We start from the raw sequence: 18,994 nt of genomic DNA on the forward strand, positions 1-18,994 counted from the left end.
GAGGAGCATATAAGAAGAACACCTAACCTGGACTTGGGGAAAGAGGTTGGGGAAGGTTTCATAAAGAAGGTACCATTATGTCTCAGTAAAGGTCTGCAGAATGTGTAGAAATTAACCAGATGGAGAAGGAAAGAGAGCAAAAGGCACACAGTTTAGGATGAGCTATTAGAAATACGTGCTGAGTAAAAGTAGATCGGTTCTGAAAAATAAATCTCCTGTGTTATAAACTTGCAGCTTGAGAGCGATTTTGTGCCAATACCTCAGGAGCTCAGAAACTTGACCAAGAAAATTCTGGCCCCAGGGCTGTGTTCTGGAGACTGCAGTTGACAGGCCTAAACCTTTGGATATTATGCTGAGCTTACCTCTTTCAACATCTGTGAACCGAAGTAAAATTTAAGGCTACAATTGGCTGCTTGTTCCCATTTCAAAAGTATAACAGGTTTGCTCCTTTCTGACAGAGGAGTTTCTTGCTTCAAAAAAATATATCAATGGTCATCAAAAAGTCCTTTTTAAACTGACCCTTTTAACTGAGCTGGTAAGATAGGTTTTGAGACTTTCCCAGCTGTCTTCCCTTCTACAGCACTCATTCCTATGGCCTCAGAGGTTTGCCTTTGAGCTTAACTGATTCCAAAGCCCTAGTCTGACCATGTAAATTTATGATATCAGCAAGTGCTACAAGTATATTACCCATCAAATACTGGAAATTAGGAGAATGCAATATAAGATTTTCAAATTAAGAGGTTTTTCTGCCTGTTCCTATTTTACTCTCCCAATCATCTGCACTTTTTTTTTCCCCCCCAATCTGGAGAGTAAATAAGCTTTTAGTTTTCTCCACAGGGGATATTTCTCAAATCTTAGTTGCTTCTAACTCAAAGCAATAATATTACATACCGTCAACTGGTGTATGAGGAGGTCCATTAAGAAGGTAATCTTGTTACTAAACAGAACATCAGTGCAGTTTTCTGAACAGTTATTGCAGGTGAGGTTGTAAACATTGATTGCATTGCAGAGAGACCTAACAGAAGGAGAAAAACACCACTTATAAAACTCGTGCAGCTCTTCTCTAAACAATTTAAAATACATAAAATGAATGGTATAAAAGCAACAGGCATGGGATAGAAGTCACTCTAAAGAAAAAAACAAGCCAAATATTACTAGGTACAAGGTCCATCAGCTAGATATAAAAGCTTGTAATTTTTATCCACAGCCCAGTGTTCATTAGTAACTAATTCTTGCCTCTTATTAATTTCTTAGTTGCAGCAGCAGGCAATGGAAATGTACTTACCAGTCTACTGACAAGATCTTAATAATCTAAGATTAGATATTACCCAGGAATTTTGGGATCTAGAATTCTTTGAATAATACCCAGAAAAAAAGGTCTGCCAAAGCTCCTGTTGCTAGATCTCCTGGTTGACAAGGGTAGATGATGGAAGAAGGGAGCACACATGAGGAGAAACTAGAGGCTTTCCCTGTGAGACAAGAACTGCAGAGTTCTGGGGAGTGAGCACCACACCTGCTCAGAGATTGAGCAGGGGAGGACCTAGAGAGTAAAACAGTCTGAGGTCAAACCCATCAAAGAAATGTTTTTTTTTTTCTTAAGGATTAAAAAATTATATGCCACTGTTCAAAGAAACATTTGGAGCAACACTCAATGGGTATTCTTCTGAGTGCTTTGAAAACTGTGATTAACCTGCATTGCCTGAGTGATCAATGTTGATTCCTGCCTGTCTGACTAAATCTCCTGCTTAAGTCCTATGTATAAGTGTTTTGATTTAGTCCCTTACAACCAATCCTCTAGAACAACAATTCTTAAAGTGTGAACCATGGACCAGTAACATCAATATCACGTGGGAACTTTTAGAAATGCAAATTCTCAGGTTCCACCCCAGATTACTAAATACTAGAAACTTCGGGGGTAGAGTCCAGCAATTTGTGTTTTAACAAATTTCACAGGTAATTCTGATGCATCTTCAAGTCAGAGGACCACTGTTCTGGAATAGGGGCTCTAGAGTTTGACAGAGCACTAGCATCACCTGTATATCTTCAAAGATATATACTTGCCTGAGTTCCTCCCCTGGAGATGCTAGTTGGGGAATGGGAGGGCTCTAGACATCTGCATGTTTCAAAAGTTCTATGAACAATTCTGATGTATAGCTAGAGTTGAAAAGTACAGGTGTAAGAACCAACAAGTGAGTATTCATTCATTCAACAAATATCTAAGTGCCTATGATTTTCCAGGCTCTGTGTTAGGTGGACAAGACAGACAAGCTCTCTGTCCTCATGGAGCTGATGCTCTAGTAAGAGAAAGATGGTGAAGACAGCCCCTCTTGTACTTGTAATCATCTGTTTGTCTGACATAGTTGTATCTTGCTTCACATAATTGATAGGTTCCTGAAAACTGAGAATTAGAATACATTGGTTAAGAGTAGAGGTACTGGAATAAGACACTAGGTTAGAAACCCAGTTGTGCCATTTGAGGTTTTAGCAAGTTACTCATTTAATATCTTAGCATCCATTTTCTTACGTATAAAACTGAGATAATAATACCTAAGCCTCACATGGTTATCATGAGAATTAAATGAAGTAACAGATGTAAAATATTATACTTAGGACAGTGCCTGGCACATGCTTAAATACTTAATAATGATAGACTTCGTTAGGGTTATTAATCTTATTATTCTTGTTAAGAATAATGCACAAATAAAACATTAAAAAATCCAAAGTGTGCTACAGAAGCTATTATTTCCAGGATAATAAAGCACAGTGTGTCCCAAATTTTTTCACGGCATACTGGCATAAACAATGAAAGGGGGCTTCCTTGGTGGCGCAGTGGTTGGGAGTCCGCCTGCTGATGCAGGGGACGTGGGTTTGTGCCTTGGTCCGGGAGGATCCCACGTGCCGTGGAGCCGCTGGGCACGTGAGCCGTGGCCGCTGGGCCTGCGCATCTGGAGCCTGTGCTCCGCGGTGGGAGGGGCCACGGCGGTGAGAGGCCCACGTACCGCAAAACAAACAAACAAACAAACAACGAAAGGACTCTAAGTTGAAGGGAGCCAGGAGGAGGCTCAGCTCTGGTCTGACTTAATCCCCGAGGATTGTACAGCAAAACGTGGCCTACATGTAACTCATTTAGGACACATTGGTTGGAGGCACTACCTAACAAATTCTCCACAAATGCAAATCAGCATTATTTCAGTTATTAGGTAACATATTTAGATTTTTCAAGAGGGCTTTTCTTTTTAATTTAAAAAATAACATGTATTTGTGATTATAAAAATAATTTTAGATAACTGTCATAACTTTGGGAAAGAGAAGCACAAATAAACAGTAAAAAACTATCAAGAGATGACTGGTATTTGTACTTCCAGTCTTCTCTTCTTACAAATATTCACTTAGTTAATATGTGTACAATGAATATTTCTCCATGACATTTAATATTCTTCTGTAGGGACTTCCCTGGCGGTCCAGTGGTTAAGACTTTGCCTTCCAATGCGGGGGGTGAGCGTTCGATCCCTGGACGGGGAGCTAAGATCCCACATGCCTTGGGGCCAAAAAACCAAAACATAAAACAGAAGCAGTATTGTAACAAATTGAATAAAGACTTTAAAAATGGTCCACATCAGGGCTTCCCTGGTGGCGCAGTGGTTGAGAATCCGCCTGCCGATGCAGGGGACACGGGTTCGTGCCCCGGTCTGGGAAGATCCCACATGCCGCGGAGCGGCTGGACCCGTGAGCTATGGCTGCTGAGCCTGCGCCTCCGGAGCCTGTGCTCCGCGACGGGAGAGGCCACAACAGTGAGAGGCCCACGTACCGCAAAAAAAAAAAAAAAAAAAAAAATGGTCCACATCAAAAAAAAACCTTAAAAAAAAATTCTTCTATAACACTGGTCTTCAATTTTTTAAGAAAAAGCAGCAGAACGCTTTCTTACTCAGAAGCTTAAAAGCTAACAAAATCTTTTTCAGAAGCTTAAACCAAAGAACAGATAAAATCAGACCTCTTCTGACTGAAGCAGTAGTGGAGGACCCAGGACCCTACTTTGTTCTCCTCTCAAAGAGCCTTGAAGGGTTCCTCAGAGGCCTGGGGACACCTACAGGTGTGTTCCCTTGGAGTACAGTAAAAACTACTGAGCTTCAATACAAATAAAATTTAACTTGGTAACTTTTTGAATAGGAATGATGACCTTAGTACAACACACACAAAAAAGCATGGTGAAAAGTATCTCCCTCTTACTTATTTCCCTCAGCCACTCAGTTCCCTACCTTAGAAATCACCATGGTTACTAGTCTACATATCCTTCCAGAAGTAGCCTGTGCATATGCAAGAGTTGTTCCCTCCCACACAAATGGTATCATACAAGATTTGGAGGGTGAAGTGAGCCAAGGCCATCTTCCCACGCCATTGGTTGTTGTCCTTATCAAGCAAGGTTTGCAAAAGTGAGGTTTTCCTGCAGTAGTATTCAGGTTCCATTTCCCGAATTCTGTGTGTCAAGAACCAGTGGGATAACTTGTACTACTTGATTTGATTTCCTAACCTCTGATCTGCAGCCTTAAGTACCCATTCTGTGGTTTCCCGGTTGTGAGAGAAAGTTGTGTGTGGCGTTAGCTTATTTCCTTCCTAACTTGTGCTTGGCCTCAAAGGGAGCAGTGCCCCCAGTGGATATGTCTGGTATTGTTTTGGAGTCAACAACAAAAGGTCTACAAATTTTTCCAACAGTTTTGTAAACATCCAATTTCTTATTTTAAATTCCTTTTCTGATTAAAATACTCACATTGAGAAATATTATAGATTTTAAAAGATGTAACAGTGTCATCCAATGGATATAAAATTTTACTTCAACCAATCCCTTACTATTGTGCCCAATTTTCAACGTTATAAACAACAGTTTTAATATTCAGAGTTCTTAGTTATATGCCACCGGAAGTAAGCTCTGGTTGACTTAAATATTAAGGAAATTAACTGACAGGCTATTGGGTATATCATAGGATTTAGAAAACACAAGCATAGAAGTTACCCTGCCCGGACCAATATCCAAATCACATACCATGAAATTGATCTGCTAAAAAAAACACTGGGCACCATATGCCACAGCTTGAACTCACACTATGATTTTGGACACCAGATGCAGCTGCCTCCAATTGTCAAAAGAATAGAGTTTGGGATATCCTTGCTTCTTACTTCATTAGCCTCAGAGTAAAAGTCTGGAGTGGGTATGTTGGGTTGTGCAGCCTAGGCCACAAGTTTATATACTAGACACAAAGAATACTGGGAAGCAAATACCTGGCATTCTCATGCTCTATAGTGGGAGGGCCACATTATATGCTTGGGAGCTCCACAAACATAGGATGTGCTCAATAGCACAACTCATGTTCACAATAGCTGTACTGAACAAATCCTTCTGCTTCCTTAGGATGAATTTTCAGCAATGATAATTTGAGTCAAAGGATATGAACATTTAAGATTTTTGAGACACTGCAAAATTCAAATTGCCTGCCAGAAAAAAATATTTTAAACCAATTTATACTCCCAGAAAAAGAGTTTCTCCGTGTTTTTACCAACACCAGATAATTTCATTATAAACAACTGTTACTGATCTGACAGCTAAAAATGGAATTTTTTTTTGCTGTACGCGGGCCTCTCACTGTTGCAGCCTCTCCCGTTGCGGAGCACAGGCTCTGGACGTGCAGGCTCAGCGGCCATGGCTCACGGGCCCAGCTGCTCCGCAGCATGTGGGATCTTCCCAGACCGCGGCATGAACCCGTGTCCCCTGCATCAGCAGGCGGATTCTCAACCACTGCGCCACCAGGGAAGCCCTAAAAATGGAATTTTTAAAGGTTGCATTTCTTTTATTACTAGTGTGATCAAAGAATTTTTCATGTGCTTATTGCCAATGTATATTTATATTTTCTTGAATTATCACTGTGAACCTTTTACCCATTTTTCTATTGGGGGGGTCTCTCTTTTTCTTATTGATTTATAAGGCTCTTTACCAATAATAAAGATATTAACCTTTTATCATCATATGTAGCAAATAACTTTTCCAGTCTGTTGCTTATCTAAATTTTTTGTTTTTTGTCATAAAGAATGCTTTCATTTTTATTTGATAAAATCTGTCAAACATTCCCTTTAGTACACCTGGGTATTACGTAAAACTTAGAAGGACCTTCCCACTTCAATATTATAAAAACATTCTTTTAAATTTACTTCTGGCATTTTCATAGATTTTTACATTTAAATGCAAGCTATGAAATTGATTGTGGGATAAGGTATAAGGTGAGTAGCCACTTATCTTTTTGTTAATTATTCTTATCCTCTATTTTAAAATTTTTATTGCAGGTTTTTATCTTTTTCTTAGTGATTTATAAGGATTCTCTCAATATAAATATAAAAAAGGGTTAATACATGTTGTTAATATATTTTCCAGTTTACCTACTGCCATTAATTTTGCTTGTTATTTTGAAGGCATTTTTTATGTACTGAAGCTAAACAATTTTAGGCAGTCAAATAATTCTTTCTTTGTGATTTATTTTTTTCTTCCTTTCCTTTTATCTTTTAAAAGGTTATTCTTCACTATAAGATGAGGTAACTACATGTCTGTGTCTAGCCATTTGTATTTATTTTTCTTTAATCATCACTGTGTGTGGTAATTTTATGGTTTTATAATTTACTATCAAATCATTTAAAATTTATTTTGGGGTGTGGCATGAGGCAGAAGCCTAAATTCCACCCCCCGCCCCAGAGATTACTCAATAATTCACCTTTCTCTACTGGTTTGAAATGCCACCTTAACTATAACTATATATATAGGATATATTCCCTGGTTTCCTAGTCTAGCTGCTAATACTGTTCACCATTGTGCCAATATCACATTGTTTTGTGTATTGCAGCTTTATAGTGGGACTAACATATGTAACTATAGATCCCTCAAGGCTTAAAAAAAATGAGGGTACTATATTTAGAATGACACGTGGAATTATAGTTCTATAATTGTATCCTCTTTTCCCTTTGGTTTTGATCTATAAATTTTATGTTCTTGATTTCTAATCTTTTTTCTGTCTTATTCAATTAAATCCCTACAACTTGTCTAAAATTTTTTGTGGAATATTGTAAGGCATAAATAAACATATACATGAAAAAGCAAACAGCACATGGTAGGGGATTTTGTCCTAAAGCCCTCTGTGCTTTAAAGAAACTGCATTTACTGGTAAAGTATGGAATATGCATCTGTATAATCTTATGCTCACAAAACTCTCCAAAGAAACTTCCACAAAGAAACTACTTTCTGATGAGAAAAAAGCGGGGTGGGGGGGGGCAGTAACCAAAAATCTCAGGGTCAGGAAAAACTTGTCCACTTAGTAGAACTTGTCTGAAAAACAACCTCTATTTGAAGAGCACCTGTCTTAGAAAGATCACTTCTTTGAACCCAGCTTGGGTGGTCTGCCCAAGCAGCTTTCCTTGTAATTTAAAACTCAAATGACTGGAAGCACTTTTTAACATCAAACAGAAAGCCCCAGATTTTAAAAGTATCTTCTGAGAAGACAGTAAAATCTTACTGTCCTTTCTGTCAAAAGTACACTGTGGTTGGGTTTAGATAAAGGCTTTCTGCTCCAAATAATCATGAATACATGAGTGAATCTTATGTCAGTAAGTCTTCTCACTGCAAATGTTTCCTCTGAAAAACAGAGGACAGAAAAGGCGTCATAAAGCTGGGTATTTTAGCAATAAATACAGGAACCTATTTATACCCCAAAAGAACACTAATAGAATACAAGTGTAGTACACCTCCGACATTAAGATTAGTATCTAAGATGTTATGAAATAGTTAAATAGAAAAGCCCCAGGTGGTTGCAGCCTAAGAGGACTTGATAATATAACTAAGGAAGTATGTAAGTTTATATCCTTATGCAGTTTCTAGTGATTAAGACTTTTCAGGAAACACTGTTCACCAAAATCCACTATCTCATACCAGTGTCAAGAAAGCAGACATTTAAAAACAACTGTCATTGGCAGTTTAAAACCAGAGGCCTTATATTATAAATTATAATTTGCCTTTGGCTTGCATTGAGCATTTAATAAATGGCATATAGCTTGTACACATGGAGGTGAGTGAAGGCTTTAAGTTCCTGCAGAGCAAAATTCTGTGCTAAGTAGGCACAGCAAATGATAAGAGTCACACCAATACAGCTGCAAAGAGAAACTTGGAATTTTCATCAGTTACTGTTCCAGCCCTCATGTAAGAAAAGGATGGGCTTGATGTGGATAAGTGTAGGAAAGAGACAGAACATCACAAAACACAGCAAATGATATAGTTTACGGAAAGAAGATTATCTGGACTGAACCAGAACACACAGCCCTGGAGTAATACCAGTCTCCTAGGGAAGGGAGAAATGAATATTAAAACTAGAGCTCTCAAACATATTATAATTTACCACGTACATTTTGTTTGCATTAAGCATTTAACAAATGGTATATAGCTTATATGCTTTGCCATTCTCAAGTTATGCTTTGTCTTTATAAAGCTCCAAACTAAAAGAAATTTTTAAGATATTATTAAAAAGAATTACTTGAGACTAGGGAGATGCAGCTGCAGCTAAGAATTCTAACACCCTAACTGGACCCACCAAGTGAGTGGCCCCTCACAGAACGGGGCCTGTGATGTAGGCCTGGCCCTGCAGGACTGGCCCACCTGAAAGCTGCATGTGCCAATTCTGGAGGCTAAAAAACTGAGACTAGTGTCAAAGCACTGAAAACTCTATTCTATTATACAACTACTTTAAGTTGGTTCTAAGCAAGGTCCTTGCCTGATTCATCCTTTTTGGGGCCCTCATAGTATGCATCACAGAGCTGGCTGAGCACAGAGATGTCTAAATGAAGGGACAACTGTCTTCCTTGTTTCAAGGAGAATATACAAGAGTGTACAACTGTGGAACATGCTAACACATTAATCAACCACATTTCCCACTATTCTTTTTTAAACACTCATTAGAATGACTAGGGGTTGAACCCCATCCCCCAGTTAAAGATCAAGTATCTCGTAAATTCATATTGTTATTTCAGATTCAAACTCAGGACTACGGGATTTTTTTCTTCAAACTCTTCTATCAACATATAACAGCTCTCTTTCCTCTCTTTGACACTGAGAATCCTGGTCCTTAAGAGCAGCAAGGATGACAGAGTTAGAATATCCATAATTACTTATTTGCTTTATGCTACATTATAACACACAGCAGTTTGAGAATAACAAAATTGATAGTACACTAATTATGATTACTGAAAATAGTTAAAAATATTTTGGCATATGCCATACCTATTCCTCACCTCCAAAGAGGCTGTACTAGCTACACCGTCAGAACATACAATCACCTCATACTACACTCTTCCTCTTAATCTTCTTTAGTTTTAGTGCCATAATTATATATTTAATGTTCACTATCAGTCCACATGTCAATGTATCTATATTCATTACTTGTCTGAAGCTTGTTCTCTATTAGACTCCTTAGCAAGGTCTTGTGGGAACAATATTCCCTGAGTTCTTGCATATTGATAAGTGTCTGTGCCTTTTATAAGGGAAGGTCAATTTTGCTGAATATAAACTCCTTGGCACGTATATTCTTTTCTTGAGTATATTAAAAATGTTACTTCATTTTCTTCTGAAATAAAACACTGATATTGAAAAGTCTAATGATAAATGAATTTTCTTTCATTTATATATCATGTGCTCTTTTGCACTTTCAATCTGTAATTTTAAAATTTGAAGTACAATTTATACACAGTTACCATTTACCCTTTTTAGTGCACAGAGTTTTGACAAATGCATTCAGCAGTGAAACCACAACCACAATAAAGATATAGAGCCATCATCTCCCAAATTCCCCTGGATGGTTACTTTCTAGTCATCTCCTCTCCTAACCCCTGACTATCACATATCTGTGTTCTAATTCTGTAGTTTTGCCTTTTTCAGTCATAGAAATCAAATCATTCCATATGCAGCCTTTTGACTCTGGCTTCTTTCACTTAGTACAATGCATCTGAGATTCACCCGTGTTGCTGCATGCACAGATAGTCTGTTCCTTTTTATTTCGGAATAGTATTCAATTGCATAGATACTTTCCATGCTTATGAATTGCTTATTCATTTACCAGTTGAAGAATATTTGGGTTGTTTCAAGTTTGGGGCAATTATGAATAAAGCTGCTATAAACATTCATTTATAGGTTTTTGTACATATTTTGTCTTATTTCTCTGGGGTAACTAGGAGTGGGACTGCTGGGCCATATAGTAAGGATATATTTAATTTTATGAGAGACTTACACACTGTTTTCCAAAGTGGCTGTTCCATTGTGCATTTCCCACTAGTAGTGTAAGTAAGAGAGTTACAATTGCTCTGTATGCTCACTGGCACTTGGGAGTATCAGTTTTCTTTTTTATGAAATTTTAGTAGGTATGATGAAGTCTCTTCTTGTGGTTTGAATTTGTATTTCTTAATGAGGTAGAGCATCTTTTCACACACTTACTTGCCATCTGTGTGTCTTCTTCGGTGAAGTATCTATTCAAATCTTTTGCACATTTATTACCTTTTATTCTGTAATGTATCCAAAGCACATAAAACACTTCCTGGTCTATACATACCAGGAACTAAAAAATAAACACTGACAACAGAGCGAATGAATGTAATACTCTCTTCCTCAACCAAAAAAGGTAGAGAAAGAACACTACCCAGCTTGGAAAACATGTGGAAAGTTCATGATTTTTAAATTTTTAAAACAAATAAAATCAGCTTTCATTTGCAAATCTTTTAGTATCAGATCTCTTAGTTCTTCTCTACAGAAAGTAGAAAGACTCTAGTGTATATTACTGAACCAGTGAATTTAAAATTATAAAACAACATGGAATGCTAACATGTAGTATTAACAGAGAGTGCTATTTGATTATGCTTATAAAGTTATTTACTGAGGCAAGGGGGAACATTTTCTAAGGCAGTCTCATTTTAACAATGTTCACTTGGTCTGTTGTACCAAATAGATTTTAGACATATAGTACTGATTAGAATAAAATACACTGAATAAAAGCAAAGCAATAGTATTTAACATGGAAAATGTATTTGCAAAAAGTTCTATATGTGGTCTTGCATATATGGAAATCTTTTTAAGTGTTATTATTTTATTGATAAAATTTGAAGATATTGAATAAGCAAGTCTTGGTTAATAAGAAAATGTCTTCTCAGCAAGAAATCTGAGGACAGAAGAATGATGCAGAAAATTTAACAAGGAAGAGATGATTCAGTTTTGATATTTTTGTGACCACAAAGAATGTGGACTTGTGACAGAATTTGGAGGTATTTTTGCAGTGGACATTTGGATCCGTGTGAGCTGCGGACAAAGAGGAAAACTTTTCCCACTGGCACAGTGATGACTAGTGTAAATCCACACTGCCTTCTCTACCTCTGACTCCCTCCATTCTGACGCTAGAACACTTAGGGTGGGCGGGGATAGCAGGGGGGCCAACATCCAGGAATTGCAAATCAAGACAGCTCAAGGGGTCTTGAAGAGATGCTAATAATGCTGCCAACCAACCGATCTTCACTATGGGTATGTAAGTTAGGTGCATCCTACACTTCAGTTTGCATCAAAATTCAATGTAACAATCACAAATGATTATTACATTGCATATCATATTCTACAATGTAACATTTTAATGACACTGAGAGTAATTTTTTAATTAAATGATTTTCCTAAGTATAATGATGCCTCAGAGCGGGAGTAAGAAACTTTCAAGTGGATATGTTATTTCAAGGGTTCTTTTTTTAATTGGTGAATTTGGGACAATTAGATAGGTAATTTAATTATTCCACAGAGACATATTCTAATTTTAAATGTGAAACCATATATATTTTAAGCACAACCTAATTAGACTTTCTGCATTTCCTAAAATTAATCTCCCACTGAGGTGTTATATTTCAAAGATTACAAAAATATATTTAAAAATGTAGGATGAGCATCAAATTAAAACATTAATTTTAAAGTCTAGTGTTAAACTCTGTCTTGTCTAATAACAAGACAGTTATGATTAGCAAATCTTTAGATATGTTCTTATGTAGGATCTGGTTATATAATTTTAAAGTCACAATCAAACATGTTGGCTCTGGAGAAGACCCCAGGTGGTTTGCAATGTTAAACAGCAGATTAAAGTCGACACAACTAATTTCTTTACTTTAATCTTATTAGTGGTACAACAGCTGTCAACTGTAACCATTTGTGTTCAGCCTTCCGAGGCATAAACAAAATGCCTCAATATGTCAATTGGAGATGAGTATTTATCAATCACTATGGCTAATTAGCTTGCAAAACAATGTTTTTACTTTTATTGTCTTGGGGAAAGTTATTCACTTCTAGTAAACCTTGATCTAAAAATAGACATTTAGAATTATATTACAATAATCCTGCCTAGAAATAAGGAATTGCTTATTAACAATGGATTGTATCCTAAATTTCACCCACACTGGCAAATACCATTTTATTAACACTTAATGAGGGGCTATAATGTAGCAGATACATGGGGTGGCGCATGGTTTCCACCTCTATAGTACCCACGTCTGTTACTGATGGGAAATAAGTCTTATGATAAATTTACTCCATATTTGCCACCTGATTTAAGTCATGAGAAGGGTGTTTAAGGTAACACAGAAATGTTGCACTGCTTTTTTAGACTTCATTGCTAGATCTTCTCTGAACATTTTGTCTCATACATATAGATAGTTACAAGTGGTTTTGGTTCATCTTTCCCAATTTCTGTTAGATCATTCCTGTTGTCCCTCTTTGGCTCCTAACCTGTTAGGAGGGAAAAATCATTCCACAAGCATTTTCTGTACCCACACCAATAAGCCACTTAAATAATTGGTTTAAAAACCTTAAACCAATCAACCAAACAATACCACCTCCACCAAAAGTAAAAAACTAAACAAATAAACTAAATAACAGCAACAAAAAAAACCCCTAAGCTACTCACAGGAATGATGATAGTAATTTTTATAAGGTATCAAAGAAATATTCAATTTTTATTAAATTTTTAAAAGTTAAATATTCACATATCAGAAATAAAAGTATAGCCATTATTACCCTGTAAATACCAGCTTTGTAAGAGATCCACTGAGGACCCTTATAGACTCAAACAAATTAAATCACACTTTCTGCATACACCTTCAATAATTCAATTATTTTTTGTTGTTGTGTGGTGTAGAGTAACTTACTGATTAGTCTTATCTTTCCCGTTGTGATGTAAGCTCTTTGAAGATAAAAATCTCACATATCTCAGAAGAAATTTAACAAATACCTGAAGACTGATAATATCTCTCTTTGGTGATACCATGTAGGCAATAAGGTAGAGAAGGAAGAGTACCAGAATAGAATGCACAGTCCTAGCTGCCAGTGTGATAACTGATGGTAAATCATTCAGTCTTTTTAAGCCTTAGTTTCTTCATTTATATAATGTAATAAATTGGTGAAGACAAGCCAAAAACTCTGTTAAATAAATGTAATATATTTATAAAACAGTTTTATTACTCTTGTATTTCTGACAATGTCAAGTGTTTTGCAGGGATTCAAAACAGCTTCTTTGTAAAGGTTCTCTCTCTCACTCATCTTTTACCCACAATACTAAACAAAGTACTACGTACATGGCAATAAAAGAATATATTAAATGACTGAATTCCTCTTTGGTTAAAATAGCATAAGCAATATGGGCTTAAATTAAGGTAGTGGCAGCACTAATAGAAAGATGAGTGAATGAAATAGATATAAACTTTTCTTGCCAAAATATGAAATAAATAAGGAATAAATACCTTTTACTTTTCCCTGAATTAGTCATTTTGTCCAATTCCATCAGACTTAATTATTTTTGATATTGTACTGACAGTGTTCTAATATCTTTTCCTCTTATTAGAACATTTGTGTCCTAAGAATATCAAAATATGTACAGCTTCCCAAGCACATCCTATTATTTCAGGCCTCCACGATCTTGCGCATGCTGTGCTCTCTGCCTAGTAGGATTTGTTAATTTGGCAAACTCTGAATCTATATTTTAAAACCCAATTTAGATGGCATATCCTACAGGAAAGATTCTGTGTCCTCCTATGGCAGTTAATTACTCCATCCTTCATGTTATCTCTGTACTTGGTGCATACTTCTATAGTTATTCTTTTTTTTTTTTTTTTTTTATGCGTTACGCGGGCCTCTCACTGTTGTGGCCTCTCCCATTGCGGAGGACAGGCTCCGGACGCGCAGGCTCAGCGGCCATGGCTCACGGGCCCAGCCGCTCCGCGGCATGTGGGATCTTCCCAGACCGGGGCACGAACCCGTGTCCCCTGCATCGGCAGGCGGACTCTCAACCACTGCGCCACCAGGGAAGCCCTATAGTTATTCTTAGCACATCACACTAAATTACCTCGTCCCCTGTTTAGCTCACCTCTTAATGAATGAGCCCGCTGAGGGTATGGACAATGTTTTATTTCCACAAGTCTACTGCTCAGCACACAACTCTCAATCAGAATTGTACAAACCTCCTAGGTATGTGTGTAAAGGTATAATAACATATTTGGTTGTCACAATGACTGAGGGCAGAGGTATTTAATGGGCTATTACACACCTTGTAGTGTGCAGGGCAATCCCGCATTCTGACCCAGTGCCACTGGTATCCCATGCTAGAGTGTGACAATTCACAAAGCCCTTTCCTACATATTAGCACTTCACCTTCACAACAACCCTGTGAGATAGAAATCTTTCCCCCATTTCCCAGATGAAAAATACTACAGCACAATAAGGTCTTAAGAGACAGGTCTCACATTAAATACTGGCAAAGCTGGTATTTGAACTCTAATGCTCTGACTCTAAATCCCAGCTGAGTTTAATCCATTAGTGCATTATATTCCCTTTTCTCTAATTCTAAATACAGATATTCCTGGCTTCAGTTCTAGAACTAATCAAGTGGGAAAGTGATTATGTTTATAGAAGTAGATTTTAGCCTAAAATACATTATGTGTTAGACTGTGTACATATTTGTAAAATGTGATATTATAATCTTCATCCTATTTAGGTGTTTCTCAAGAATCTAAGTCCCAGACAGTAACAAAAGAAAAGAGGTTACAAAGTTAGCAAATTGCTACATAGTTCATAATTCTGAAAGTGCTACAGAGTATTTCAGTAGGACTGCTGTGTTACACTGTCTAGAACACCAAAGGACTTGGCCACAAACTCTCCATCAATTGTTTAGTGTATTGACACTTTCCTCACAGAAATACACTGCTGATTTTAGAAGGAAATTAATAAGAAAACAGGATTCACTTAATAGAAATTAGCTTTACAACCATCTTTGCTGGAATGCATAAATTTGAAAAACTGAGAGAGATTTGTATTTACATTAACTCAAATGTCAATGCTGAGAACTATTTATATGAATTTTTATTTTCAGTAAGGCAATAACCTGAACTCTGAAACAATAGCTAGGCTTGATGAAAATGATTCCCTGGAGAAGGCATTAGTGTAAAGGAAATAGCAAGCAAGTTAGAGCCTCAAATAAGTTGTGAGTAACATCCCAGGAGTTATTTACCAGTGACAGTTCAAGTTAAAGATTTTCTTAAGTAGACACGTAACCAAAACTGTTCAACCAACAAAATATTACCTGAGAACTTTCTACATGGAAAGAAAATGCCTTAATGTAGACTGGGCTAAGAAAAAAGTTTCAAAACTGCAAATTTTATCAGAAAACATGAATCCAGCATCTACCAGTGCAATTTTGGTAAAACAACAACCCCATCTAGAATAAAGTTTTGCATTTCTTATTGGGAAAGAGAGAGAGAGAGGAATAGGATGATGCAACGCCCTGAAACTTGCATCAGGTACTTGACTATCTCATGCTTTGGGATAGATGTTTAATAATATGGAGATATTGTGTGGTTTCCCTGAGAAGAACAAAATTGCAAGTCCAAAAAAAGCTTGAACTGAAATAAGTCAACGTTTTTCTTCCTTAAGTACTATAAAAATGACTTAACAAAAAAATCATTTGTCTTTTACCAATGCTATATCTTTCTCCTAGCAGCTGAAACTGCACCGTTAAATCTTAAAATAAAGGCATATTATTCAGTTCTTAAAAATAGAATAAAGCTTTACCTTGTAGTATAGGATTAACATTCTGAGCTGCATCATGCTGTCAGGACTTGAGTGGGGGGTTGGGGGGTGGTGACTGCTCTTGAAATCTCCTCACATTCAAAACATCTTAACCTCAGCTTCAAAACAGGCAACTGGTTCTAATTTCAGAAGATAACTGGTACACTGATTAAGTTCATCATGAACAAACATTTTTTATTAAAAAGTTGGCCTATGGTCCATTATGATCAAGTCTGAGAAAATAGAGTCTAAGAAAATATACTTCTAGTTTTTGTAAAAATAAGACAGTGTTACTGGGATTCAAACTAAGTTCCAATTGTAAAGTTAATAATGAGGTAATCAATCTGTGACCCAAGGGCCAACCAAGAAAGTTAACACTTGAGGGCTATAAAGAACATGAGTAGTACTGTTACTTGTTCTTGCAGAACTTATGTATTGTTATTAAAGAACAATACACAATACATTTTCTAATCTGTGATCCTGAAATAAGCTCTGCACTCTAGAGTATGTTACTTGAAGTGTGCTTACCTTAGCATCCAGGGACAGAATGTTTAATGTATATAATTTTCTATACAGATTCTCCAAACTGGGGTTAGGAGAAAAAAGGAAAGTTCTGCCAGTCCCAGCTTGTAGAAACATTTAACGTTCATAAAGAACTATACCCTAGAGAACTTGTAAAACGTGCTTTCTCTATTTCTACTTTAAAACGTGGGCATTCATTCATTCTTTCTTGGTATGAAAGAATTTAGAAAAACAATTCTATGAGGTTGCAAGGAAGGTTCTATACCATAGTCCCATATTTTCAACCCAATCTAGAGTTTTAAAAAATCTTTAATATTTGTATTTAAAAGTATCAGGCTCTAGGTTGGAAGGGACAGAAATTTACTCAAAATATGTCAAGTAAAAAGAGGCGTTTACTGTAAGGCTGTTGGGAACTTTCACGTGAATCCAGGAGAAAATGAACTACCACACTTCAGGAGGGCAGGAACAATGCCAGCTCTGTGGACTGGGCCTACTCTCATTTCCAGCCCCCTTTTCTCTTATGAAGCAGTTTTGGTCTCCTCCTTTCCCCCCAACTGGCCTTCATTAGTCCTGCTAAACTTGGAGTGAACACAGCCCTGTAATGACCATCCCAGAAGTTATTCTACATGATTTTTCAAATTCAAACACACACACACACAAAATAGGTTGGAGTTTTATAATTTTCCAACTGCAAATCCCTGAGAGAGAAACTTGACTGGACCAGTTTAATTTTGGGGGCTGCGTTTTAAGCCTGATACTGCTGGCTGGTCTATAGATTAGCTGCTTTTGAGTCAAATCTCCATTCTTGGTTTAACCAGCTACAGCCATTGGGGGAAACACCCTATGGCATAAAATATAGCTGCTTAGAAGAGGCACAGCTGCAATGCCTAGAACATGTAGTATTTATAACACTCAGAAAAAGGGAACAACGAATAGGAATGGAGTTGAGGCGAATATGAAGTGAATATGACAAGCCAAGAAGAGATAAAGGGTAGTAGGGAAGGAAGCTCATGGTGAAAACGGGTTAACGGAGTCTGGATTGTGTTACAAACTGAAGAGAAAGGCAAAGATTTAACAGTAGATGAGCTCCAAAGAGAACAGACACGTGAGTCAAGAGACCAGAATAAGAAGCAAGCTATAGGCCAGGCACACGAGGCCAGGCATCTGAGGAAACTAAGTTTGCAGACATTAGATACGTAACAAAACGTTCCTTTTATGAAGAGCTTACATATACCACCAGGCTGGCTACTCCACAAAGGTAACACAGCAGGCTAGTACTAATGATATTTAGAGTTTAACCCACCTCATTTCCCTGTAAGTTCCCTAAGGACAAGGTCTATTTCAAATGGTTTCTAGATGTGGCAATCCCATTCCCATGTCCATATGTACATACAACTGATCCCAAGAAAGGAATCCCTAGAGAACAGTTTCCCTGGGTATCAGGATCAGAAGCCCTACGTCAGGTACCTGCTTCTGGTATACAACGGGATATCCCTTTTCCACTATGAAATGAACTGCATCAGTCGCTACCCTGTGAGTATCACTAGACCAAGAAAAAGGAACAGACACCTTTAGGGATGAAACCTCAATAATCATGGGAGAGTAATTCCAAACACTCTGCCATTTGGAAAGAAGAAACACTCTTTGAAAAAAGAGTATCATGGCTCTCTTTCAGGTTGCAGTCATGCCCCAAACATTGTTGCTCCTGACCCTCATTCTGACAGTGGTCACGTACATGGCTTCCGGCAACTGTGAGGAGTGAACAAGGGAAGCCACGCAAAGCATCTGACACAGGGACTGTCACTGAGGATGCTCTCAATAAATGTTAAGTTCTGCCTCTCCACCAACTTCAAAGGATCAAGCAAACGCAATACTGCCAAGTAGATAAATTGCATAAGTTTATGTGATTTTACTTTGGAGAATAAATTTGTGATCTTCCTAGTAAGCAAGGCTCTACCTCACATCATCCTGAACTTGTTTATTTTTACTGTATTCAGTGACTATTGTTCTACCTGAGACTGATTTACTAGATAGATAAATGTATATACTCTAAAGAAGCAAAAAAGCAACTTAATTTGTTTGATGTGAATAGAGAGGTATACTTTATAAAGGCCACAGCAGCAGGAAGAATTTATTTTTCATCATAGATTAAAACAGGGGTAATCTTACATAAACCCGTGTACTCTGATTCTAAAACTGTGATAAGGACAACAACCAAGAATATAGTTGTAGCATTCCCTTTGACCTTTTGAGGAAAGAAGTTATAGATATAAGATATACAAATTCACAGAAGTTTAAAGATGGAATAAAAACATATTGCCT

General features: G+C 37.2%; 1 protein-coding gene across 5 annotated transcripts in view; it reads right to left on the minus strand.

Moving 5' to 3' along the window:
- Positions 1-18,994, minus strand: part of SCAPER (S-phase cyclin A associated protein in the ER) — a 523,563-nt gene that overhangs the window by 139,392 nt on the left and 365,177 nt on the right. For all 5 annotated transcript variants that reach the window (XM_032623630.1, XM_032623633.1, XM_032623632.1 and 2 more), the window contains one exon: positions 892-1,015. In XM_032623630.1, coding sequence (XP_032479521.1) covers positions 892-1,015 — 124 coding nt within the window. The remainder of the gene's footprint in view (positions 1-891; positions 1,016-18,994) is intronic.

Source organism: Phocoena sinus, chromosome 2 (genome assembly GCF_008692025.1).
Source record: "Phocoena sinus isolate mPhoSin1 chromosome 2, mPhoSin1.pri, whole genome shotgun sequence".
Classification (NCBI taxonomy): domain Eukaryota; kingdom Metazoa; phylum Chordata; class Mammalia; order Artiodactyla; family Phocoenidae; genus Phocoena; species Phocoena sinus.